Below are 26,062 nucleotides of genomic sequence, written 5' to 3'. Positions count from 1 at the left end.
CTTTAAACCACAAATTAGCCACTGTAGCTTTTTGCATCTAAAAAGACTAAAAAAGATGCATCATGATAAAGTGAATAAGATGTCTGAGGAGGGAGCATGGAATACATCCAAGCTGTTTCTCAACAGCCCTTCCAGGGAAACAGAGTTTATAAGAATGAACCGCTGTCGATGCAGAATCAGATAACGCTGCTGACGTTCATGCCAATCAAAAATACCTGGAATAGTTACTCATAGCTGGTATCGTTTCCCAGCAGGATGAGTCCGTCAACTGTAGCAGCACAGGTAGAGCTGAAAGCTTCACTATTACATTAGACCAGCAGCTCTATTATTAGAATACAACACACGTTTGCTTTTTCCAAACATGTGCTAAATAACTGACATGAGCATAAGACTGCGGTCAGATATGTCCCATAATTCATCACAATCCAAATGTCCTCCAAGCAGAAGACATCAACATCTGTGTTCTATCAATCCTCAGAAAGGAGGCTGTCAAGTGAAGTGGTTCTGCTGTTTACTGTACACTGGATTCAAAGCGTTTAAGTGAACGTTTGCTGTTACCCATTAATGACAGCTCCCACACAGTTGAAGGGAGGCCGGCTGCCATGAAGGCTCCTCGTCTGTCTGTCTGACGGAGGCTTAAAGTGATTATTTCCAGTGAAAATACTGATGGTAACTTTTTCTTTTGGTTGATTCTTAAACATGTCAACAACTCTCCTCTTGGTGTCAACCTGCTGCAAAGCGGTGAAATAGTTCAAATGGATCAATTTGATGAATCACAAGCAGATACTAATGAACATGGAGTCACTGTTACCTTACACGTGTGCATAGCTTTCGAACATATCACAAACTTAGATATTTGCAGCACTTCCTGTAAAAGCACACCAGTGTTTCCGTTGACTGAATCCATTCGCTTGTTTTAATAATAGTTTTTATTATTGTTATTATTGCAGGACATGAACATACAATTGGTTCAATTCCATCAAATGCATCTTATCCACTTGAAAGTGAACAGGATGTTTTAAATGTTATTTCAGCTTCTCTGGGATTGAGCTTCATGGCAGCTTTAACCCTCCTCCATGCAGTTAACTGAAGAAGTGAGCTTAATGCTTTTACTCCATGTTGGGCATTGATTTGTTCACTTTAAAACAATATTATACTTTCTTGTTTTTTATGCACTTCATCACCTGGCTCTACCACCACTAGTTTTTTAGGTGCCTCTATAAAACATATACAAATTTTCAGGTTTGAGGTTTTGCATTCCACTCGTATGTGAGAAACATCATCAACACGTGAATTCTCCAGATATTCTCCTGCTGTATTCTCACATGGCCTCATTTGGACATTATCCAGAGTTTTTTCCAGGGAGCTGGCAGGAGAAACTCCGGAGAATGTCCACAGCAACTGACTCGAACATGCTGCATCACAGTCACCTCTGTAATCTCCGGAAATGATCTGGAGCACCTTATGTAACTTTGGTAAATTGGTACAATCACCTGTGAGAAGTGTGTAACTGACTGACAATTACAGCTTAAACCGTCAGAATCAGGCCAAACAAGTTCAAGAGCGATGCTGAACCATAGATCAGCGAAAAAGACTGAGAAGTCATTGATAACCAGTGTTTATCTCCAATATTCATTAATGTGAAGAATTCTATATAGGGTTTGATTTATTTGTTACAGCCGCAGCTCTTCTGGTTCAGGAAACCGGGGATCGTGGGTGATATCCACCGTTCAGTTGTGTGGCTGCAGAGGGCGCTGTTGCTAAGTAAAAGTTACAAAGTGTTGCTTTAAAGATGGACATTAAAAGCACGCACTTGGTCTCTGTCATATAAGATGTGTGCAAAATAAAAAAAATACACAGAACTCATGTTTAAATCTAAGAAACTGTTCCTATCGTGCAGAAAGAAGAGTTACTCAACCTTGGAATTTGTTTTTCACATATGTCTCTTTTCCCGTCCCATAGAAATCTCGTTAATTTTGATGTTAATAATTCATGTCACATATGCCCCAGAGCCAGACATTAGCTTGTCACTTTAAGGCTTCCGCACTTTGCACCATTTTTTTGAGTAACAGAAGTCGGGCCAACTGACTGGCTCATGAATATATTAGTGAAAAGTTCTCACAGTCGCTGCTGAGCTGTGGTCTGAGTGGGAGGAGACGGCAGGTTTTTCAAGTCTGATACCCATTCGTCATTCACCTTTGCTCCCGTAGGGGGGGATATTTCACAAAGCATCCTAATAGCAAAATGTCATTGTGATTTTATCATCGATAAGACGTGAAGTGGCTGTTTAAACACGGCCTCGTCAACAACTCAGCTGATGCACCCTATTAGGTAAGAAATGAATCACCGTAGTTTTTCCTTAAAAGCACAGAGGAAGACACAAGTTATCATGATGAGAGCAGGGGAGGACATGTTAGTGTTTGGGAGCATTCCTCAGTGACGGATGTAGAGCACAAGCAGCAGCAAACATCCTCTGTCTCCCTCCTCTCTTATTTCCCTGATGCGGTGGCCTCCATGAATTAAAGTGGTACGTCAGAAATATACAGATGTTGATAAGTTCTGTTTCAAAGATAAACAAACATGATTCTTTCTCACTTAGAATTAAGAACGTTTTTGTCATCTTGTTTTCTTTCTTACACTCGTAAGACGTAATCTTTTTAAAATTGAAATCATATTCAATATTTGACCGTTTTCAGTATTGTTGGACTGCTGGGAGCGTAATTTGGTTTCGGCTTGCTACAGATGCATCTTGCCATCTGTTTCCACTTGAAAGAAGACTTTCATGCAAAACAAGCCTTTACCGGAAAGAGCGTGCACTTCACATGCTTAATAATGTGTCCAAACGCCTGTAGTCATTTTATCTGAGTAGTTTGGTGACGGTTGTTTGGAGGATTTTGACCCTTTGTGGAGCGAATACATAATTAAACGCTGTATAGTAGAAACAAGATGTAGAAACGAGGACTGAATGTGAAAAGAAAACCAATATTCTTGTAGAGGATGTCCACAATGTGTCGACTCAAATATATTATGATTTTTAATCCCAGTAATTTCATATGGCATAAGGGCATTTGTGTTAACATATGAAGTGGTTTAAGATAAAAATGCATTGCATTACTCAACTCGTGTTCTGACCTTCAATATCCATTTTAAACACATGCTAAAAGTATAGTACATGAATTGAATTGTAAGATTGATTTGATGCCGGCTGACGTTTGAGACCTTGTGGTGCCTGTTTCACATCCATCTTAATATTTTCACATTTACCTCTCAAGAGATTTTTTTAATTTCTTAAAAAGCACTCTTGTTTATTTTGGCTGAGGCTCATTCACCCATCTGTGTTATGTTGTTTCTTTTTCCATGGAGAGCTGCAGTGTGGTCACGCTTTTGGTCGAACTGTGGTTTTGCAATGGTTAAGAGATGTGATGATATGCGAACCACAGGCTGTGGTTCTTTTTCTACTCTGTAGAGACAATCTTTGAGACAGTGCACGAGTTGAATTCAACATGCTATCAGATTTTACTATTAGTAATACTAGGAGTATTTGTAGCGTCAGACAGGAACTGCATGACGAGTTAATCAGCTAATTGAGGGCAATGGGATGTGTGTACAATTTTAATTCGTACTTTTTAATTTTTTCATATGTGATTGTAATTCATTGCTGTGCCACTTAAAGCCTTCATTTATCCTCCCATTAAAGAATAAGCTGCTAATTTATCAGCCCTGAAGGACAGCAGTTAGCCGGAGGAAATGTTGGACTGCAGCAGTCACCACACAGAAAAAGACTCCTTCTAAATTGTAAACAGCTGCAGCATTCAACATTAACATCACATTTTTCGAAAAGGGCCGTCATGTTCGGCGGTCCTTGGCAGCACAGATGTTGCCCCGTCCGTTGAGAATTGTGCTCGCATGCTGCTGAATTTCAATATTTGGGAGTCGGCTATAATTCGGTTAACGATATTCGCTACCACCACCACCGTCAGCGTGTTTGTCCACCTGTCAAGACCGCACCACGCTGCAGTCGTACAGCTACATCGTGCCAGTCTGGTTCAATTACTCATTTGTCCCCCCCCCCCCTCCTCGCCTTGCCTTCGACTTTCTGCTCAAGAATGTCAAAAATGTTTTATTCGTGAGGAAACATGCACATTAATAAGAGTGATTTTAAATTGAAACCCAAGTTAGCCAATATGGGTAATTTTTATGAGCAGTCCCCAGACAGAATATTACATTTCACCACATGCAGGTATTAAAATAAAACCACGAAACCTCAAATGGGCTAACGTATGTCACATCTCAGTTACCTTGCACACTCTGTGTCATGAGAACATATGAAACAGATAAAGAATGAATATACAGTATCTAGATCAATATCTGGGAATAATAATCTCCAGCTATGATACAGCCCCAGGACAAGGATATCAGATGTATTTAAAGAACATCTGGTCACCTGGCAGAATGAATGACTCACTAAATATGGGTCATGTTGCTTAAAAAGCAGAACAGAACAATAAGAGACACTATGTCTGCGTCTGCATATCTGAGATGCCTGTAGTTTTTTACCAACTCGTAGTCTCTCCTCAAAGATTTCTGCCATTGATGAAATTTCTTCCTTGGGTCTTATGATTGTCTAACTTGAACTACTGGGTGCACCGCCCCCTCACAATTTCCTTCGGTAGTGCTCCGTTTTATCTGTTCCGTGAAAACATCATTATAATGTGATTATTTTATCTTTTGTTTCTGCCAATCGGTCTGTTTTACCTAAATCTTGAAAACAGTGGAAAGTGGAAACCAGGACATACTAGTCAAACACCAAAACGATCACCTGAGCTATGAATGTCATAGCTCTACTCATCACCAGCACAAAAAGGTTTCAGTCACTTCTCGTAGCTTCATGACACTTCATTTACTTCTCCCATGTGTGACTGCTGATAAGACTCTCATAACTCTGCAGCTACAGAACTGTATTGATTGCTCGCACGTATCGACTGGAGGCCCCATTGTCATGTAACCTGAAAGGATCGAAGATTGAAAGCCCTTTTTTCAATTTACAGCACTTTTTCTCATTTATATAGTTCTTGTAAAATCATCAGGAGCAGGTACAGACACGGTCGACCAACTCTGACTACAGGAAGGTCTTAGCCGAGAAAAGAGGAACATCTGCTCCATAGATCTTTATGAATATTATTGGACTCCATCTTCTGCACCGGAATGAAAGCTATCTGACATAAACTGTCGATTTTAGTTTACCTTTCTGGAGGCCAGTTCTTAAGGGACCAGTTTCCTTTAGATCCATTTTTACATCTGATTTTTTTGGCATCGTTTGCATATGAGGCTGTTCCTATTGCAGGCATTCTTTTTTGTGAATGTAATGGGCTGTTAAATCTGTGAATAAAAAAACATAGGAGTTCATTTTCAAAGATTCTTTTAAATATTTCAAACATTTCATTTCCCTGATGTGGAAGTTGCATGCTTTCACAGTAACCTCAGTGTTGGAAGGGGATCGGTATAAAATCTGGGTTGTGTCCAGTAGAATGGTTTGAGTTAGAACCACATGGAAGGGCTGATGATGGTTTACAGTAACAGGCCGCAGACAGCCCTGCTCTGTATAATTTCCTGAGGTGTCAGTGTCAGAAACATCTCATCTACCTCTGCAACTTGCCCTCAGCTTTTAAATGAAAATGTAAATGAATGGAAATCTGAGTTTCTCGACTGAAAATGTAGCAAAGAAGCAGATATGTTTCATTATGGATTACTTCACATTTTGGAGCATGTGGTCAGAGTCAAATCTGATTTGTCTGAGGCGGCTACACCACTGAAGAATAGCAACATAAGAGAGGCAGGGGCTCGGATTGCCTCTTTTATCGCCGACAAGTAGCATTTTGGCTCAGGCTATGTGCAGAAGGTGAGCAGAGCTGAAGTGTCTTTGCTGCTGAGAGTCTCATTGAAAAGCTGACATTTTTTAAAGTGACCCGTTTCAGCCATTGTTCAGCTGTCATGTATTATAGCAATTTTTCATTTCCTATATGGCTGCGTATTGATTAGACAGACAGGTCAACTTGTTTTCTTTTTTACATTTGGGCTGTTCATGCACTGTGTCACTGTGAGAGTCTCTGTTAATGAATAACCCTGGAGCAGGCATATAGTCAGACATGCTGGCTGTATCACACTTCTCAATAGTTTTAGAAAATGAATAAGTGTCAAATTTTTAAGTAATCTTTGGTAGACTACCAATTGTAACAATGAAAACTTCCTTAAACGTGTGTCCGTGTCGTGTAGCTCCCCACTCCGGCAGCATATTTTCCTTCTTCTTTCACATTTATCTGATTGTCCTGTTACCGTCACAAGAGAGAAAATGAAAACAGACGGCAAGAATTAAAAGCTATTAGTGATGTTAAATTGAGTGATGCATATTCACAGTTTTTTCAAAACAGACCAGCTTGTTTGTTTTACATGAGGGGCCTTACATCGGGGGTATGTCTAAGCTGTGTGACTGTAACAGGCAGGGAACTCAGAGTTCAGACAGTCATTAACCAATAGGTTAGTTAATGTACCATGTTAGTGATCAAATGGGACACAATTATGTCTCTGGCCAGACATAAACATATACATGTTTATATACATACATGCACATATATTACATATTCATACACATATATAGATATAGATATATATACAGATGTATCTAAACAGGTACATATACATATACACATGCATATGGACATATTCACATACATATACATTCATATATCCAACATATATATACACATGCACACATTTATAAATTGTTTTCGCACCCCACACTTGGGACATGAAGTGGTATGTCTTACTCAAGCTCAGGTCTGGGAGTTTGAGGGTTCTGCACAGTATTTTATCTGTTCCTAGAACCACTTCCTCTAATTGTCGGTGGTATATGCCATGCTGGGGCCTTTCCTTCCATGATGGTTCCTCTTCCTCCTCCTCGTCATCATCATCATTGGGTTTCTGCTCTCTGAGGTATTCACTTATAGCAGCTCATCACTTGGGGCTATAAATATATACTATATATGCAATCACCCGGGATACAGATAGAAACATAATTGCAGAGAACAGCTCATTTTACCCTCTTAGATTTTCAAGACGTCAGTAGAGGTGAGTCGCGCAGTAAGTCTAAGATCCGTGACAGGGTCGTTGTATGGTCAATGCTCCCTTTAAGCTCCGTGAAGTTGTTTTGCATATCGATATTCAGTCAGACGAGTGCATGTAATGTGAAAGGGGTCACTCGCAGTGACAAGCCCTCTGGGAGTTATCTCATCTGCTGAGCCTCTTCATCGTCATTAGCTTCACTGTTTCGGTTTTATGGATTCCAATGGGTCAATTGCATTTTTAGGTGCCAAATAGATGAGGAAGAGTGCTGTTGTTTCCTCACATTTTAGCCAAAGCAGTTTGAAAAGTTGATAATATGACAGGGGCTGTGTCTGGCAGCTTGTATTGGAGATCTTCTGTTCCTTATTGGCCTGAACATTGTTACTGCAGCTTGACAATGTTTTTGTTTCTAATTATAAATCCTCAAACAGCAACAGGTGGGGAAACTCAATGTTGCATAAAAGATGTGTTGTAAAAAATATCCTTATAAGTAGGGAACAATGCTCTGGAATATCTGCTTTTGCACATGTATGAGACCTAATGCAAATATTCTATCTGGTGCCATTATTAAACATTTACCATTTTATTTGTAGAAAGATTGTGCCAGTAAAAACGTGCCTGTTCTTTCCTTGTGTTATAAATTTCAGTGTGCGTGTGAAGTTCTTGAACAGCTGAGTTGTTGTTGGAACCTGCGATGTGTGTAATGTCCCTTTAGTCTTCACGCTGAGTTATACTACTAAGTACTTTGGGATTATTATGCTATAACTGCTTCCAATGAACAGATGTCAAGTTGGAGAATAAAAAACATATTTCTCTAAACATTGTTTACCTTTTCTGGCATCTCCAATTTATACATTATAATTAGTCACGATAATTTTTGAGATAATATTGCATAGCTTAAGTAACTGCATAGAAAGGGGAATGTGAGTACATCATGAACCCTCGTGCCGTCCTGTTCTGCATCTATTATGACCAAAATAACTTACTTTTCCAATAGGGTTTTTTTCAACCCGGAGATGTGAAAAGCACAAAAGTATGCAGGCATTCTGAAAACATACCCTGCTTTGTTTTTTTATATGTTTTCCTATAAAGCCGTTCTCCTCCGGGGGGTTGTATTTTTGGATACGGCGCCGGCAGACGTAACTGTCCTTCTTAATATAACTCTCTTAACTTTATATCCTGTTTGTAATGTCTGTGTGCGTGTGTGTGTGTGTGTGTGTGTGTGTGTGTGTGTGTGTGTGTGTGTGTGTGTGTACTGGCCTGAGACACATTTTGACATGTTGCACTTTCATTTCTCAATGACATAATGTATAGAAATTTCAGCAAGAATGTCAAAAGCAGGAGGCATCACAAAATGCAGTGCACCTTTCTTGAAATTGTTTATATTACACTGGGGAGACTCTGAATCTGCAGAGGGAGTGTGATGTTTTTGCCTCTGTGCATGCGTGCGTGTGTGTGTTTGGATGAGGGCGCAAAAAGTACCATGACATAAATCTGAAAAATGTAAGGTGAAGACATTTTTAAGGTTAGAATACGTCTGCAGGAAATGAATGTAAGTCAATATAATGTCCGTAGAAGTCATGGAGACGTGGCTTTGTGTGTGTGTGTGTGTGTGTGTGTGTGTGTGTGTGTGTGTGTGTGTGTGTGTGTGTGTGTGTGTGTGTGTGTGTGTGTGTGTGTGTGTGTGTGTGTGTACAGAATGCAGGCCCTTGAATGTAATTTGTACGGTTATATGAGAGATTCAACATTGCTGTACATTATGTAACACTATGAATGAACGTGGCATTCACACAACAATGTTACCTAAAGTAGAGTGGAGCCAGGAGCCACTCTGATGGTGTGATTGTGACTGTAACTAAATACAGTTTCTCATGTATTCTAAATGACTCAGTGAAATGTATGTAGACCTTACAGAGTGAGGGGTTTTAGGGTTAACACTTGCTTTAGGGTTAGAGTTTGAGCTAGGTTTAGGTGAGGGTTAAGTATTTAGTTTTGATGGTGCTCAAGGTTAGGGTGAAGGGAATGCATTATGCCAGTGAGTGTCCTCACTAAGATATAAGTACAAGACTGTGTGAGCCACATTGTCTCCTGTATTGTCTCATGTCATTAAAAACAACACTCAGCCAAGTGATTAGCCTTTAGTCACACTAAGTCTTCCCCCCATCCTGAATTTAAAAGAGGTGACTGAGGGGATGAAAGAGTGCTTGTACCTGCTTGTCTGAACAGGGGCGAATCTGAACCTGGCATTAACCTTCCTGTCTTTTAAACAGGTCAGATAATTGCTGCACTCCTATTTTCTTACTGCTCAATTTCACTATATTGGTTAGTGAGTGCTTAGCCTTGTTGCTGGGGTTTCCAATGACAATGCATCCATTTACCTTCACTCTCTGGGTTTTATTTGTTAGAAAATGACGTATGTAGAAACACAGTTATCATTTTAAAATGTCCTATCAATCTATTTGTTGGGTCTTATCTGTGAAGATTCTCACTCATCCAGGTCAGGTTATTTTTTGGGGGAGTTGCGCAAGTGTAGTCCAACAAGTTCGACATAACAAGTCTAACATGGCAAGGCCAGTATCTTATGTACAGGTATATACAACCCCTGTATCTATCTGTTGTAGTACACCAATGAAATCCATGATGACGATAAGATTGAACTATTTTGGTTTGTGTAGTTTCTTGACTTCCTGTGATCAAAAATAGATTTTCTTTATTTCCTTACAGTTTCTTTGTTTTGACATTTTCTTGAATCAAAGCTGTTATATTGTGAACCGATGATTTAGTCACACTGAATTCGGCATGAGCATCAGGGTGAGTGTAGCAGTTGTGTCCTCTTTTCTCTGGTGTGGAATGCAGACATGTTGTTGTATCACTGGCAGCGATGCTAGACAAATAAGCCTCCTCTGAGCTGTGTGTGTTGTCTCACAGCTGTGTGTGTGTATGTGTGTGTGTGTGTGTGTGTGTGTCCGTCAGTTTTCTAATTGTTTTCACTAAGCATGCTACAATGTGATGAAGACAACCCCCTGTCATTCTCAAGCCCTTTTATGCGTCCCCTGAATAATTCTCCTCCACTTTAGCTTGTGTGTCCGTGTGAATTAGCGTGTTTCTTTACGAGGCAGAGCCAGACCAGACTGGCCCACCATGTTGTTTTGAGGAGGGGTCCTCTGTTTATAAGGTAATTAGAGTGCTTATGGTTCAACCCGGGTAACTGAGGTCAGACTAATCTACGTCTAGATGTCAGAGGGGGTGTGTGTAAAATGATCTGGATCACTGGCAAAGTTAAATAACCTTTAGGGTGAAAAAGGCACAGGTGGCAAAACACTGATTGTGTGTGATGTCCTCACCACAAGTGCACGACGTAGTGTGTGTGAAGTCAAATGTCATCCTACAACCTGGTAGTATGTGACTATGTAAACCACGCTCATTGGTATTCTTGCAGAGTGTCATGGAGGCTTTTGGGATATCCTTCTGCCTTGTTCTCTCACTCATGAATATGAATGCAATCCACATGTGTTTTGAATCTGTTTGCTGATTTGCATTAAGTTCATGAGCAGCTAACAAGCTCGGCACAGGACGACTGCATTCTTCGCTGTTGTTGCGAGCCTCTGTGGTCCCTGCTCAGCATGGAGTTTGTTGTGTGATTTGAATATTATTGTTAAAAAATGATTCATCTTTTGTGGAAGTATTGTTAGAGCCACGAAGAGAAATTAGTGTCTTTGCTCTTTCTTTTCGGCCCCCATGTGTGGCAGTGTGGAGACTGGTCTGGATCTGAGCTGTTTCTGCTGTTCAAACACTGTGAGAGGAGCTGAGGTCGACTGCTAAATAGCTTTTGGGGAATTAAAGCCAGATATTGATTGAGACAGTTGTTTAAATCAAGGCAAAGCTATATGGAAATACATATCCTTTTCGATTGAGGCATTAGTGAGCCTGAGCAGAGGCTATATAGAGTTTATCCACCTCATAGACACGGCATTTGGCCCTGACCATAGGAAAGCATTTGCATTTTACCCCGAGCAACTAACAGTTACCATTTCAGAAAGGTGTGTTTGGCATCATTGCAGCTTTAACTACATTACCATGTCATGCCCTTGGAAAAGGATCTGTGCACAGCATGCAACATGGGCCAATAACATTCCACACCAATCGTTTTAGTATGTATTTTCAACTGTAAAGATTTAGGTATATTGTAACTTCCATCTAGATCATATAGCTATTAGTACTGATAATAAACCAATACGCCTTTGAAAGTTTCAGACGATTGTTATTGTCCAAGTGATTTATCGGTCAGGCTCCAATAGCTACACATATGTGACTCTGCATCTGATTTGTGATAAGTATGTAATGAGTCCTTATGTTCACATAATTGAATTATTTCTGAGACCCTCCATTTCAAATTCTTGACAGATTTTTCTTCTTCCAGAATATAAATCATGTAGTTTGATTTGAGGTTATTTATCACTTCAGCGCCCCGACCGTCAGACATGTTGTTTTAACTAAAAGGTTCTTTAATCTCTGCATTTTTGGACACGTTTATTTCACAATACAATTAAGGTAAAATTAGGTTGAATGTCATAGAGCTAATAAGTATTTCCGAAACGATAATTTAATAAAGTTTCCATTCAGTAAAAGTGAACTCAGGACACAGATTTGGTTCCAGTTTCCATGGGACGCTTCTGCCTCTTTCATGATCTTCTGGAGACGGACATGGATGTTTGTTTTCTCACGATTGTTCGACTAACTCTGGTTATTTTGCTAAGCTGTTTATTTGCCATAATTGCCTTCTGTCCCCGTGGAGTTGTTATTTTGACATGAAATATTGGGTCACACAGGAAACCATCCTCAGATCTACTCTCTCAGGGTGTCCAAGCTGTCGCATCTCCCCCCCCACAAACACCACAACACAAAGTGCGCTGAAAAGTGATTAACATATTGAAAGAGGTTTTCCCACGCTGATTCATTTTACAGTACAGTATCTTTGCCCCATTAAAAACATCTTGTACCACTTTGGTTGGTGGGTTTACAGCCACATGAGACACTGTTCTACTTGAGCAAATGTGAGTTAGTATGTGCTTTTAAATATTCCTAAAGTATTAAAATTAAAGTAATTGTCGAGTGTAGCCTATTCCCGATAATGCAACTTTGTCCTACTTCATTATGGCTGCTCTTTACTCTTGTTAAAGGGGGCGGGGTCTAATGTTACCTGCCTGCTCTGACTGGACCAGTGGACCAGTTCCAATTGTGTTATTGATTACTTTAAAAAATATATAAAAAACAATGTGAACATGTAACGCAATGCTTTTTTTAAATGTAGTGGAGTAGAAAGTACCTACACAGTATTTGCTGATACTGTATATGTAGTGCAGTGAGAAGTACCTGAAAATAAATGTACTTAAGTAAAGTACAGATACATGTAAAATGCACTAAAGTACAGTAACTTAGTAAATGTACTTTGTTACATCCCACCACGTCCTTTGAGTTTTTCTGATTGAAGTGAAAGGGTCCAAGTGATATATTGCATGTGAATGTGTCCCTCTGTCAGTTGTGCGAAAACCCCCTCGTCATATCTAGAATCACACAAGTCCCACTCTACCTCACCCACACACACACACACACACACACACACACACACACACACACACACACACACACACACACACACACACACACACACACACACACACACACACACACACACACACACACACACTGTACCTGCCTTGCTCTCATATCATGGAGGGCCTCTCGAGTGATGATTATTCCTCCTTTACCATAACTACAGGAGCTGCAGTGTTGAGTGTCATTACATGAGATTGTTGATAATAATTCTTCGGTGGGAGCCTGCAGTTGAGGGAGGGGGCTCCTTATTGCCCCTCTTCAGGTAAATATTCAGTTCTGGGAGTGAATAAGTGCTCGGCTGCTGTGTATATCCTGTAACCGTCAAAATGACTGTACACGGTAGAGCCATTGCATTGCAGCGATGCAGAGTCAGTGAATTATGTCGCTCTATCAAGATTATATTTCTGTAATGATGTCATGTCTGCAAACAGTGCAGACAGGTCATTTCGTTCATAAATAAATTTGGAAATAGGGAATGGAGAAACTGAAACTAAGTGATCCTTGGTTTCAGAATGTAACACTGTACTATAGGCTATACTCTCTTTCAGTTCCCAGCTTCTAATCGACCATTTAATGTACAGATCTCATAAATCAATCAGTAGTTTGTCTTCAGAAAACAGGTTCTGCTTTTCTTACTTTGCCACAACGTTCATTAAAACTCTTACCATGCATATCTTCTCATGTGAATGTCTGTATTTGTCATATTATGGGTGGTGTTTCAGAGCAGGGTGGTTTTTCCCCTCAGAATGAATCAGTCACCTTTTATGACACAGCGCTGACGACAGCCAGTGGCCAGAGGAATATGTTTTTGGGTTGTCTCTGTATTTATGTATGTTCAATTGGACTCCTATGTGAACTGATTAGAGTTTTGTGGCCCATATCACCAGAACCGATCCTGAATTAGAGTAAGTCTTCTTTCAGTAAGTGATCTAGACTGTTTTTTCAGACCTGGGTGTCAGTGAGGGATGAATAATAGCACATGATGATGTGAGAGATTTTGCTGATAAACTATTGCATCGGTACGTCATCATCGTTGAGATGTTATTGATAAAACCTAACACAGATGTCTGAGGAGATGATGAAACTGATTTGAAAGGGAAACTTGTTAGTGTATTGCTTCACATTGTCTCAGATTGTTGTTTTTCACACTCCCTCGCACATCACATGCAAAACTTCAAATTAGATCAAATCTGAGTGCAGATGTATGGATTACATTGGATAAACTGAGTGTAGGTAAACAGGAAAGAAAAAGACATGACAGACAATGGGAAGTAAAAGAGTGAAGTTGATGACAAGTATTCTGTCAGCAGTGAATGATTCAAAAGATAAATATTCCAGACAAATTAGAAACGCCTGTTCATTCAGAACCTGATGGGGGATTTTACAGTAACTGTAATTCAGTGTCAAGTCAACAGACAAGAACCAACATGCAACAGCAGGATAGACAGCTGTGTGTGTGTGTGTGTGTGTGTGTGTGTGTGTGTGTGTGTGTGTGTGTGTGTGTGTGTGTGTGTGTGTGTGTGTGTGTGTGTGTGTGTGTGTGTGTGTGTGTGTGTGTGAAGTCTGGCCACATTCAGTGTTTTCCACATTAACACAATCATAACAAACAAACCAAATTACCGGATCTCAACAAATTCTGCAGATCTTTATTCATGTTTCGTCCATCATTCTACACATTATGTAAAAATCTTGTAGATATTACATTAATGTTCCAGTATTTGGGATTTTCCTCTTACATGCATGTCCATTTGATCTTTTACAGAAAGAAATGTTGCAAGGGCTTCAAGTTTGTGTTGGGCCAGTGCATTCCTGAAGGTAGGAGAAACTGTTTGGATGTGTGTCCTGTGATTATTTTCTCTTTCTATTTGTTTTAACGTCACAGGCGGTTTAATGGCCTGTGACAGGCTTGAAAAATTAAAACCGTCTGAGAGATACTGATGAATGTCAGCCTCACCCTTGTGTTCTCTTGTGTTCACACTGATGAAATCACTAATCTCTTACTGCAGATTTTGACGTGTGCGCTGGCGCCCCCTGTGAGCAGCAGTGCACCGACCATTTCGGTCGGGTTGTCTGCACCTGTTACCCCGGCTACCGCTATGACCGGGAGCGCCACAGAAAAAGAGAGAAGCCCTACTGCCTGGGTGAGACCTTGTGCAACACATCATCAAGATTATTTCTCTTACAAACTACATGCTTTAATTAAAACACACATTTTATTATTGATTAATTAATTGATTGATTAATATAGAAAAAAACTATATAACACTCTAGAGGAAAGAAAAAGTGAGAAAGCACCACCCGTCTCCTTTAAGGCTCGTTTGCACATCTCAGATTTATATGCTTTACTTTATGTGCAAATTGGTTTTAGCATTTTAATGGGTTCTCTTGATTGACATTTTGTCTCTCCCTAATTTGCTTGCTGTCTCCCCTCTGTCTCCGCCCGTCACTGCAGACTTGGACGAATGTGCAAACAAAAACACGACCGCCTGCTCTCAGGTCTGCATCAATTCTTTGGGGAGCTACAGGTGTGAGTGTGAGACAGGCTATTTCCTGGAGGAAGATGGGAAAACGTGCACCAAGGGGGAGAGAGGTGAGGAGACGTTCTCTCTTTATTCCGAAGCACATCTGACTGTGATGCAGAGCTGACCACACATTGTTATTTCCTCGTTGGTGTGTGTGTGCGTGTGTGTGTGTACAGTGGAGAGAGAATGGGGTACTGCACACACAGACACCTGGTAGTCATTACACATCCCACATCCTTGTGCCTGTCAGAACAACTCTGTCTCCCAAACATACGGCTGCCCCTGTGACTCCCGGTCTCTTCTCATTTGCTGGATGCATTTGAGGAAAACATCCCAAATGGTCCAGACGAAAAGTCAAAACGTCTTTTTTTTTCTTCCTTTAACCCCGTATTCAGTTCCCAGTGAAGCAGACAGAGGCTGCAGATTTGCTACTTCCTCCCATGAGTTTATCTTCCATTACCTACTAAAACATTTCAGGAGTGAGAAATGATGGTTCATATAGTCACGCTCCTGCTTTATGTGCTGCTTTGTAACACAGTGGGGGAAAATAGTGTCCAGACATGTTCACTCATCCATTAAATGCATGCATGCTCAAAGTAGAGTCCTTTCTACACAGGCCAGAAACAAATCCAGGAGAGTTAGGCGGCTTAGTGCTTATTGTCTTGTTTTCTTTGGTTTGTGCAGGATTGTGCAAGTATGTTACTTCAACCTTGATGCTTGGATCTGCTGAGTGAATAAACAGCGGAGGAGTGAGTGTGGGTGGAAAATCACGGCGGCAAATGAAAATGTTACAGAGTCAGCGTGCACTGTATAAGTCACTCATTCCCTAAATGGAAAGAGTTTGCAAAAAGCCATCAAACTGTCACCAGGGAAGCACTCGGAGACTGGGTTACATATTCATGTTTTTGGTTATTGAAAATGACAGAATTATTTATATCGCATTGTGATTCTACAGACAGGGTGTAAAGGTGATATGAGAGTATGGGAGTCTTGTTTCTTTCAATTTACATATTATATTTTCCTTGTTTTTACGTTACATGTTTGCTTAACTATTACATGAACTGATTTTTTCGACTGTCCTCTTTGCTGATGCAGCACAGCAATTATCCCTATTGTAGGATAAATAATAGATTGACTTATTGTATTGTATCGTAACAAATCTTATCTTAACTTGTCTTGTCTTGTCTTGTCGTGTCTTGTATACCTGCCCAACTCATTTGAAGTCTGTCCATATATTTAGAAAATAAGGGGATATTTTGTCCTTTTCTAAAGATTTTATGAAAGAAAAGAAAAATTTCTGGCAACTTCTGTGACCGAACCTTTATTTTTCTTCGATTCCCCAGCAGTGCATCTCTTTGAAAAGTCCGACAACGTGATGAACGCTGGGACTTGCTCAGCCACCTGCGATGATTTCCACCAGATCAAGATGTCGGTCCTGCAGCTAAAGCAGAAGGTGAAGCTCGCAAAATAATAACAAAAATCAATACACGTGTCTACCTTAAAATAAATATTGAATTCATGAAATTAGCCGTAACACTTTATTTTAAAATCAAAGTGATGCAACCTGCAGTCCTGCAGCTTTTCTTAGTTTTCTACGAGTCATTAAAGCAATTTACTTCCCGATGAACTAAAAATGATTCAACTTTACTGGGGTTAGATGATTGTTTTTTTTTTAATGCTCTTTGCATTTTAAAAAGACATAAAACAACCAGATAATAAAATATACAAAGAGAACATTAGGGGAAAAAAGGAAAAACCAACATAACCTACCTTTTAAAGAGGGCTTATTGTGCAGAGTATTAAAAAAGTATCTGCACTACCTCTGAAACACGTGGGTGATTGTAAAGTGTAAGTTTGTATAGACACTTTGTATGAATCCACTGGAATAACCGTATTACAAATAATTTTTCATATTCCTTATTTTCTTATCATCACACATTTCCCTCTGGAGGCATCTGAACCCATCAGAGCACGAGTCTGTCAATGGTGCACATGATGTATGGTTTGCTTCCAGTTGTGTGGTCCAGGTGCTCTCAATGCGCTGCTGTAGATGCCTCTTTTTTTTTCCTAATGTCAGTATATTAAGAAAGAAACTACAAGCATAGTAGTTATTGAGTACTGTATATTCTTATTATATTCTTATTCATTCCAGAAGGTTAGAGTCTGAATTTAGGGTCACACTGCGGCTCAAATACTTACTGTGTCTGAATTTCAGCCTCTGCTGCATAGAAGCAAGGTCTTTTGTGTGTTTCCCACTGGGATTTCCAGATCTGCATGACGTTATGCAGAGATCAAACATAGCTTTTCCCAAGGATGCCACTTCGCATACAGAGCAGGAGTTCTCCATGGTCATGCTGAATAATGTAAAGGGGTTGCCTGGCCCACCATCTGTCTGGGTTCCACCTTGTAGCATGTTGCAGATGGAAGATCGGCTTTCATCTTTGCCACGGTACATATTTTAAACATAATTTTACTTGAAATTGGCCCTTCGGTGTGTAATTTCCCTGTCTTGTTCAACAGCGCAAAACCATGTTACGAATGCCGACCACATGCAGTTACGCATTGTTGGCTTCCAGAAGAAGGAAAAAAATTCCTCACATCCCACGATGACATGTATTAATGTTGACAATTTAATATGTTGTTTATGGTGTTATTTGTAGATGCCTGTTCATTGACCTGTTCATTCAGTCATTTCGTTCTGCATCCTTTCTTAAGATGGCCCTGCTGTCAAACAGTGCTGACGTCCCTGAGCAGACGACCAGCAAGAAAATGACTTCCTCCGCATTTTTACCAGGACCTCCAGGTCTCCCTGGCCCCCCAGGTAAAACACAGCTGAAAATGATAAAACAATGTCTGACTGAAGTTCATGGATCACCAAAGTAACAAGCGGAACATGAATATCTGTAGCAAAGTTTTACCGTAATTTATCCATCAGTTGTCCAGGCATTTCATTTAGAACCAGAAATGTGAACCTTATGGTGGCGCTAGAGGGAAAAGAGATCACCAAATTCAATTCTATGTATCAGACTGTATGTAAAGATGGTCTACATGGTCATAGATTCTGCCTCCTCCATGTTAGTGTTTGGGACTTGGACCAAACTAAAATATCAAAGTACACATTACACATTACACACTTCATTTTTGGTAGTTCTTACCACATTGATGTTTGTTCAAGTACAATTCTTCAAGTATGTTTTGTTTGAATTACTTGATGCCAGAAAAATGGGGTGAAACGTTGAGTGTGTGTATCAGTGGGACCTTGTTATTGTGGCTCCATTGGCAGATCACTACTGTCCAAGATGGCAGCGTTAGTATGTAGGATATTTTGGCTTTGGATTCCTGAATAGTGGGGCCAGAAATTGGCTGAAAAGCATCAAACCCAATCTTATACTGTGTGTAAATTGTTTTGCTGTGATTGCTTAAGTTGTCTCTGAGGTCCACTAATATCACTCTGGTTTATTTTAGGAGATCCAGGAACAGAGGGCCTTCCAGGGTTTAATGGTCTAGTGGGGCCTCCTGGCCCTCCTGGACCGAGGGGCTTAATGGGGCCCATTGGACCCACACCAGACCTGTACCACATCAAACGTGGCCCTCGAGGATCCGTGGTCAGTTTGTACTAGTCTTCCTGAAAGTTATTTTTATATTTAGCTTTACTCAGCATTTTATACAGCGTAATCTCAAGGTTCTGAATCAGCAAGTATGAATGTGTGTGTCCTGACTGTGACCTGCTCTGTGTCATTCTAGGATACAGTAAACTACACTCTTACGCACGTCTTTGCCTTTATTTGCTGTTTGTTCAGATCCACACCTCTGTTCCGTGACACAGGGCAGAATAACTGAATTAATCTGGAAATTAATCTAATCTGGAAAAGCTCCTTTTAGTGTAGTCACAGTTTTTATGGCGTTGTGGGTTGTTCTTGCCAAAGCAGTTCAGATAATTTAGTAATCCTGCGTCGTGAGACAGGGCCCAGGAGAGCTGTGATTGATTTATCTGTATGAAGCAACCAAATATCTCATGTTTCCTTTCACACATTTGAAAAACACACACACACACGCACCCTCTCTTAGAGATATCCCTAATTTTTGGAAGGTGAAAAAAAGGGATGACACATGGTAACGGCCAAAACAACAGAGAGGACTGAATCCATTTACAGCTTTAGTTGTTTTCTTTGGCTCGCCGCTGCAAACCCTCCGTGTTGAAGTGTGGGACCTGAATCAAGAATGTGCAGGATGTGGCCAGTGAGTCATATTTTTAGCTTTTAAAACGCTTGTATTCATGCAATCTCGTTACTGATAAATCAGACTATCAACACCTGCAAATAGACATATCACAAGCTGCGTGGGGCCAAAACCAAGAGGTCAAGAACAGTGTTTTTACATTAAAAAAAAAAGTGATGTCTTGCTTTCTTCCTGTGACATTTGGACATGTGTTTTAATTCACAACCTTTTTTCATGACCCGTTAATATATTTAATCAGTGCTCATGCTGACTAAGAGGGAGTCGTCCTGTCTTCACACAAGAACCCCGATTAGATTCTGAGCACTGTTATGCTGTTTTGCAGCCAGGTCTCATGTGTTTGAGTGAATGTCAGGGTTTTGAGAGACCTTGAATGTGGGACAAAGGCTTGACGCTGATCTGAATATTGGCCCCGCTCCTGATACAATGTCGTCAGGCTTCTTCAATGATGTTTATCCCAGGGAAGAGATCAAAGTATTCTCCACCACTGAGCTGAAGTCGCTCAGAAATGGCCTGCGGGCCGTCACACGCTTAATCTCTGCCGGTGGAGTGCAATGGAGGTGTCAGTGTTTAAGGGGTGGCTGTGACTGAGGGGGTTGAGCTGTCGTCCTCTAACCAGAAGGTCGTCCGTTTGTTCCCAGTCTTCCTCATCTGCATGCCGAAGTCTCCTTGGGCAAGACACTGAACCCCTAATTGCCCCCTATAGAAAGTAATGCCCATCGGTGCACTGTATGAATGTGTGTGTGAATGGCAATAAACTGTCCTGTAAAGCACTTTGAGTGGTCACCAAGACTAGAAAAGTGCCATATAAATACAGATCATTTACCATTTACCATTCTTTTTTAAACGATTTAAAGTAAATGGGTGTTCTGAGAAAAAAAGTGAAGTGACACATTTTTGTTTGTTTGCAAGATGCGTCATCGGGCTAACAGACAAACACATGCATATTTACATCATTGGGATTTTACAGTGTCCGGAATCACCTTACTTTTGAGTGTGGAATCAGACTGGCGGAAACAGGTGATTGAAACAGAAATGAAATGCCTTTCTTTTTATCTAACAGGGGCCTCCAGGAGCATCAGGAAAGGATGGGCGAAAGGTGAGGTCCCACCCTATTTTGTCAGCTAATCAAAATAAAACTTCCATCAATCCATTATATACACTGTAAGGGCTGCCGGGGGGGTGCATTCAGAACTTACTGCTGACCAGTTGTGATCAGATCACTCAGGATGGATATCAATACCACTGAACTGGGTCAGGGACAAACAACCATTCGCTCTCACAATCCCACCTATTGTACATTTTGAGTCTACTATTAACCTGACCCCAATCTGCATCTTGTGCGAGGAAGTCAGAGTATCCAGAGAGCATGCTGAGAGACCCTGGCTGAACCAGGAGTCAAACGAAGATCCTTCTTGCTGTGAAGCGACAGTGCTAACCGCTAACCTTCCATTCCGCCAGTTTGTTTTGCTTAAATTGTTTCTCGACCTCTCCAGAAAAGCACTCGGCAGCTTCCAGGATACTGACAAACTGACTCAGTTGGATGTTGCACAGGCAGAGTCAGTCCCTGCAGACGATTGGATCCCTTTACTACAAGTTGCTACAAGCAGCTTTGAGAGAGGAAAAATAAAGTGATTTCAGTAGTTTGCACAATTGTGGGTACCACATGAGCAAAAGCCGTGTAGGTTGAAATTATGTGGCTTGTACAAAAGCATCTTGGTATAATGTGTTCTGTCAGTATTTATGTTAGGTGAGGTTTTCTCAGTTGGTCATGATTTCTCTCTTAAATCAGAAATGACCCAATTCCCAAGTGGCTGAGGCCAACAGCTGGTATTTTAAGTGGCAACCATGGACGTATTATCCATGGTGGTTACCGAGCAACTTCTACCTGGTGGCCAGTGTGACGACTGTGGATCCCTCAAGGTTATTGCAATTGATTCAAATATCATACAGATTACACGAAAAGTACTTCTGGATTTGCTACCGGGAGGTAGTACCCACATTTCAAAAGTAACTGGAATGTTTTTCTCTCCTGGGAGGCCTGAGGCTAAGTGTTAAAGAAAGAGGCTCCAGCAGCTGGTTAAGCCTCATATTATGGAGGCACAATGCAGAACCCATCCCGGTTACAGTGAGATTTGTGTCAGCATTTTTCACATTGTTGGCATTAAACCCGATTTGCCCGCATCTTTGCTCCCATGTTTGTGTCATTGATAGACAAACATCAAATGGGGATGTTAGACAAACTCAGTTTTTACCAACAAAGATAATATGGACATCATCAAAGACAACAAACAACAGTGGCCATACAATGATTAGCCACAATACAGACCTCTTGTGTAATTGAAGCTCTGTTATCCTGCAGGATGTCAGAACCTGTTCAGACCACAGACTTTTTTTAAAGATGGATGATGCGTTTCCACTTCCTCCCACTATCCAGAAATAAAGAGTTTGTGCAGCAGCAATCTGGCGTATCAAGGTCCCTCCGATACACGCAGTATCCCCATCTCATCCACTAACATGGAGGAGGCGTGCTCTACTACCTATACTACAGGGGATCAGTCATGACGTCCATCCTTATACAGAGTCTCTGGTGCAGACGGACAGCAGCCAGTTGAAGTAGTTGGGACTGATCTGTGACACACTATCAGACATCAGAACTAAAATTGATTAATATCTGGTTTAGATGCTGTAAAAAAAACTTGCTTTGAGGATAAGATTTGCAGTGTGTGGAAAGTTGAGGCTGATTTATTACAACATTACTAGTTACTAGGGGATTATACCTCTTTTACACCAATATTAGCAAGTATAGGTTTTTTTTTTAATACAGGCAAACCCGCAAAAAAAGCTGAAGAGTGAAAACGCACTCTTTCACTTCGCTGTCTCGCCAAATTAGCGTGTTCACCCAGGTGTCATGTTTCCATCACTGCCGATAAAAACCTGTGTCTACTGCTGAGTCATTTGACCCAGTAGTTACTGCCTCTTGTATCCATTCCCATTTCAGACAAAAGCCAGATGTTGGTGGGAGTTAGTGGGGTTTTTTGACCAATGGAAAAGAGGCTTAAGTGTAATTTTGATAAGAGATGTTGTTCCTTGTCATCAAGAATGACCAGTCACCCACGTCTCGCTGAGGACGATAAGTACAAGGTTCTCGTGTGTTTGCTCAGCTCGTGGATCATGTACGGTGCAATTTAGGTGTATCTATTGACACAGCACCTCTGTATTCCTTCAGTATGTTTGTGTGGATAGATGGAGGGTGATGCTAATCTGTCTCTCTGAGTTACAAATCCAAACCATCTGCCAAAACACTCACAGCCCCACCGTGACCCTGAGCCACGCCGGCTTACAACAGCCTCGGTAGCCTGGTGAACGTGTGTACATGCTACCGTAGGTCAACAGGCTGCCGTGATCAAGTCACAGCCAAGCTACCATTACATTATGTTACACTAAGAGCCCCTTTTCTCTTTGATGGCCACTGAGAAGACACAGCAAGGAATCGTTAGACATTTTTGGTAAATGCATGCACTCGCTTTCACAGTGAAGAAGTTGGAAATGAAGATTGATACCAGCGTCCTTCAAGAAAGCTACAGCAGGGATTGAATTAGCTTTGCTCAGCTCAGCGTAAAGACTGGATGCAAGGGCAAACACTGAGTCAGAAATACACCCACTAACACTGTTGCTCAAGAACACATGGCATCAACTGTATTGGAAATGAAAGGTTGTGGTTTTGATGCAGAGCTAGAACCGTTCCTCTCTGTAGGGAACAGTGGCTGACACCATCGCAGCACTTACAGTAACTCATAACTCGTGTTTTCACATTTCAGGTCAATGCATGGATTAAATAACCGAGATATAACAATGTCAATTAGTGAACTTGAGATGTGAAGTGAAGCTTTGGAAACAGCCAGGTTAGCTGTTGTCCCCTGTGTCCAGTCTTTGTGCTGAGCTACCAGCACCCGTGCCATATTTAAGGCACAGACATAACAGTGGTATTGATTATGTTATTCTCGTTTTGTTCTCAGTTAAGAAAAATAAACTAATATCCCAAAATAAAAAAATATTCTTTTAACTGGCTTAGGCACAATATTTCTTGAAAATTATACATTTGTAGTCACTCTCATCCTGATCTCGACTTTCTCTCCCTATGTGTCAGGGACATTGTGACTAAATACCTTGAGTACTGTGTGTGACAATATTTAAAAAGTATGTATTAATCCAAGTTCCCTGACACCCCATCCAGCTCCTTATCTAGAAAGCTATGAATTCCTCTCATGTTTTTTCCCACTGTAATTCATCTCGACTAAATATTTGTTTTGTTTCCTCAGGGGGACAGAGGAACTCCTGGGCCCGTCGGACCACCAGTAAGACTTTGATAATGAAGCCACACTGTTGTAACTTGTTACTACTATTCAGAACTAAACTTAATCTGCAAAACAGAGTATAGAGTAATTGTTGCCTTAGATAATAACTGATGGTGCTAATGTTAACATATCAGGAGATGTTCAGTGCCCACTGGCCACTCAAAGACAATCCATTGATCAGCTGGATTTCTGTTGGGTTAATATCTTTGTGGCTACTGAGTCATTCAAATGTTCAATTAAATTCATTCTTTCTTTATTAGGAAGTGAAAAGGCTCATTTATGCTCAATGTTAGATTTGTATACGGAAAGAGACGGAGACACTCTGTCTAGTTCATTTCATCTGTATTTGGGAACATCTTCTGAAAGCTTAATCGAACGAAACGGAGCAGCAACATAGGACAATATGGGGGGGGGGGCAGTGTATCGAATATTACAAGCGAGACGATCATAGGACATGAGGAAGAAATTTCAACAGTGGTGGAACTTTTTGAGAGACTTTACGCGTTGGTAAGACACACAGGATATGATGTTTCTTCTCCTGAGCAAAGGGACAAACACTTTCTTTAGAGGTACATTATCACAACCTCCTCTATGCTGACATGTTTGTCAGAAGCTCTAGTCTCTGCACTCCCCTCTAGTGGATGCATTGCCTCACAACCATGCCAACATAAAGGACTCATGTGTAGTTTGAATTGGACGTATCTCTTTTCGTACATAAAAGCAGCATAGACCAGCCTTTACATTAACTTAATTTCTCCAAATAATATTTTTAAAATGTTTGTCTCATGATTCATATTTGGCACATTTGTCTACCAGGGTCCTCCAGGCTCCTTTAATTTCCTGCTCGTGCTCATGGCTGACATCCGCAACGACATCGCTGAACTGCAGAGCAAGGTGTACGGTCGGCCGTTGCCCTCGCCGGTGGACGACTTCTCTACAGTCCCCGACAGCTGGAGGGTCAACACGGACAGTCAGGACACGGGATCAGGGGATGACGACAAATAAGCACCATCTTGAACAGGTGGAGAGGAGGAGGAAACCAGACGGGACAGACATTGACTGAAATATTTAAAGAGGGTCGATTGAAAGACTTTATGTCGGATGTCAATACTGAAAGTGGTTTGATTTTTTATTTAACTGTATAAACTATACATGTCTTTTCATCACAGATGTTTATTTTTGTATGATATACAAGAGTATATGTAATTTTATAACAAAATGAGCAGACTGTGCAAATGCATGTTTTTTTTATTGGATGTTTTCAGAAACATATTGTTCCTTCACAGCACATTAAACAAGTCTCTCGTGGAAGCTGTTTGCTCCTCATTGCTTTGTGACACTCCTGTGCTCTGATCCGTTTCACACAAAACGAGAGAGACGCCGAAAATGGATGAATCAACTGACATAATCCCACTTGAATGCATTTAGCAAAGAGATTCGAGCAGCAGGGACGTTGGACTGGAGAAATAAAACTGCAGGGTGACTCCACAGCCTTCTGTCCTCATCTGTGAGATACGAGTAAGAGGAGATGGAAAAGAAAACTAAGGGCTGTGATGCTTAACAACAGTTTGTCCTCGTGCATCTTCTCTAGACCTCAGATTATCTCTGGGGAAACTAAGGGCGGTTTGTATTACTGCATTTTCATAAAACAAAATACGCACAAGTTTGTGACAGTCTATCAAGAACAGTGGTGTTATTGCCAGTTTCCCAGCAGGCAGTTGTTTATAGTTAACTTGTTTACTTACGTTGTGTAAAACCAGTCAGTGTTTAACTGGTCAGTGTTTAACTCAGGTGCTGCAGGAAACTGTCAATCCAAAGTTTTCATTGAGTCGTCCCCCGCTTCCCACTAACTGTGAAATCTAATGCACATCTGAACTCAACTCATTTTACATTTGTGGCTTCATGGATGAGACTGACTTAATTTCTAACACTAGTTCACTCTATTCACCACTAGAGGGCGACCTACTCAAAGCCAACAGTCTAATTCACTGACATTTGTGATATTCTGGTTAACTTCATGTCATCAGGTTTTCTACAGTGTCATAACACTGAGAAATAAATGGACTATTTATCCCAAGCAGTATTACGACACATTATAATGTAGCTGTAAGAAGATATAAGAACATTGTGTTTATGAATGTACAGCATCTGTCAAGAAGAAATATATTTCATATTATGGTCTTTTGCTATATTGAGATTAACTATCTGTAG

At 40.7% G+C, this 26,062-nt stretch overlaps 1 protein-coding gene across 3 annotated transcripts in view; it reads left to right on the top strand.

Annotated features, from left to right (window-relative positions):
• Positions 1 to 25,162, top strand: part of ccbe1 (collagen and calcium binding EGF domains 1) — a 33,325-nt gene extending 8,163 nt beyond the window's left edge. The window contains exons 3-11 of one of the 3 annotated variants that reach the window (XM_035141596.1): positions 14,498 to 14,550; positions 14,742 to 14,876; positions 15,188 to 15,325; positions 16,604 to 16,710; positions 17,973 to 18,078; positions 18,723 to 18,862; positions 20,557 to 20,592; positions 23,816 to 23,851; positions 24,668 to 25,162. In XM_035141596.1, the coding sequence (XP_034997487.1) occupies positions 14,498 to 14,550; positions 14,742 to 14,876; positions 15,188 to 15,325; positions 16,604 to 16,710; positions 17,973 to 18,078; positions 18,723 to 18,862; positions 20,557 to 20,592; positions 23,816 to 23,851; positions 24,668 to 24,856 (940 nt within the window). In that variant the 3' untranslated portion in view covers positions 24,857 to 25,162. Of the gene's footprint in view, positions 1 to 14,497; positions 14,551 to 14,741; positions 14,877 to 15,187; positions 15,326 to 16,600; positions 16,711 to 17,972; positions 18,079 to 18,722; positions 18,867 to 20,556; positions 20,593 to 23,815; positions 23,852 to 24,667 lie in introns of all 3 variants that reach the window. The other 2 variants (XM_035141595.1, XM_035141597.2) reach the window with 2 other exon arrangements.
• The last annotated feature ends 900 nt before the right edge of the window (positions 25,163 to 26,062 follow it).

Source organism: Hippoglossus stenolepis, chromosome 18, assembly GCF_022539355.2.
Source record: "Hippoglossus stenolepis isolate QCI-W04-F060 chromosome 18, HSTE1.2, whole genome shotgun sequence".
Classification (NCBI taxonomy): Eukaryota; Metazoa; Chordata; class Actinopteri; order Pleuronectiformes; family Pleuronectidae; genus Hippoglossus; species Hippoglossus stenolepis.
This window is presented reverse-complemented; position numbering and strand designations above follow the sequence as displayed.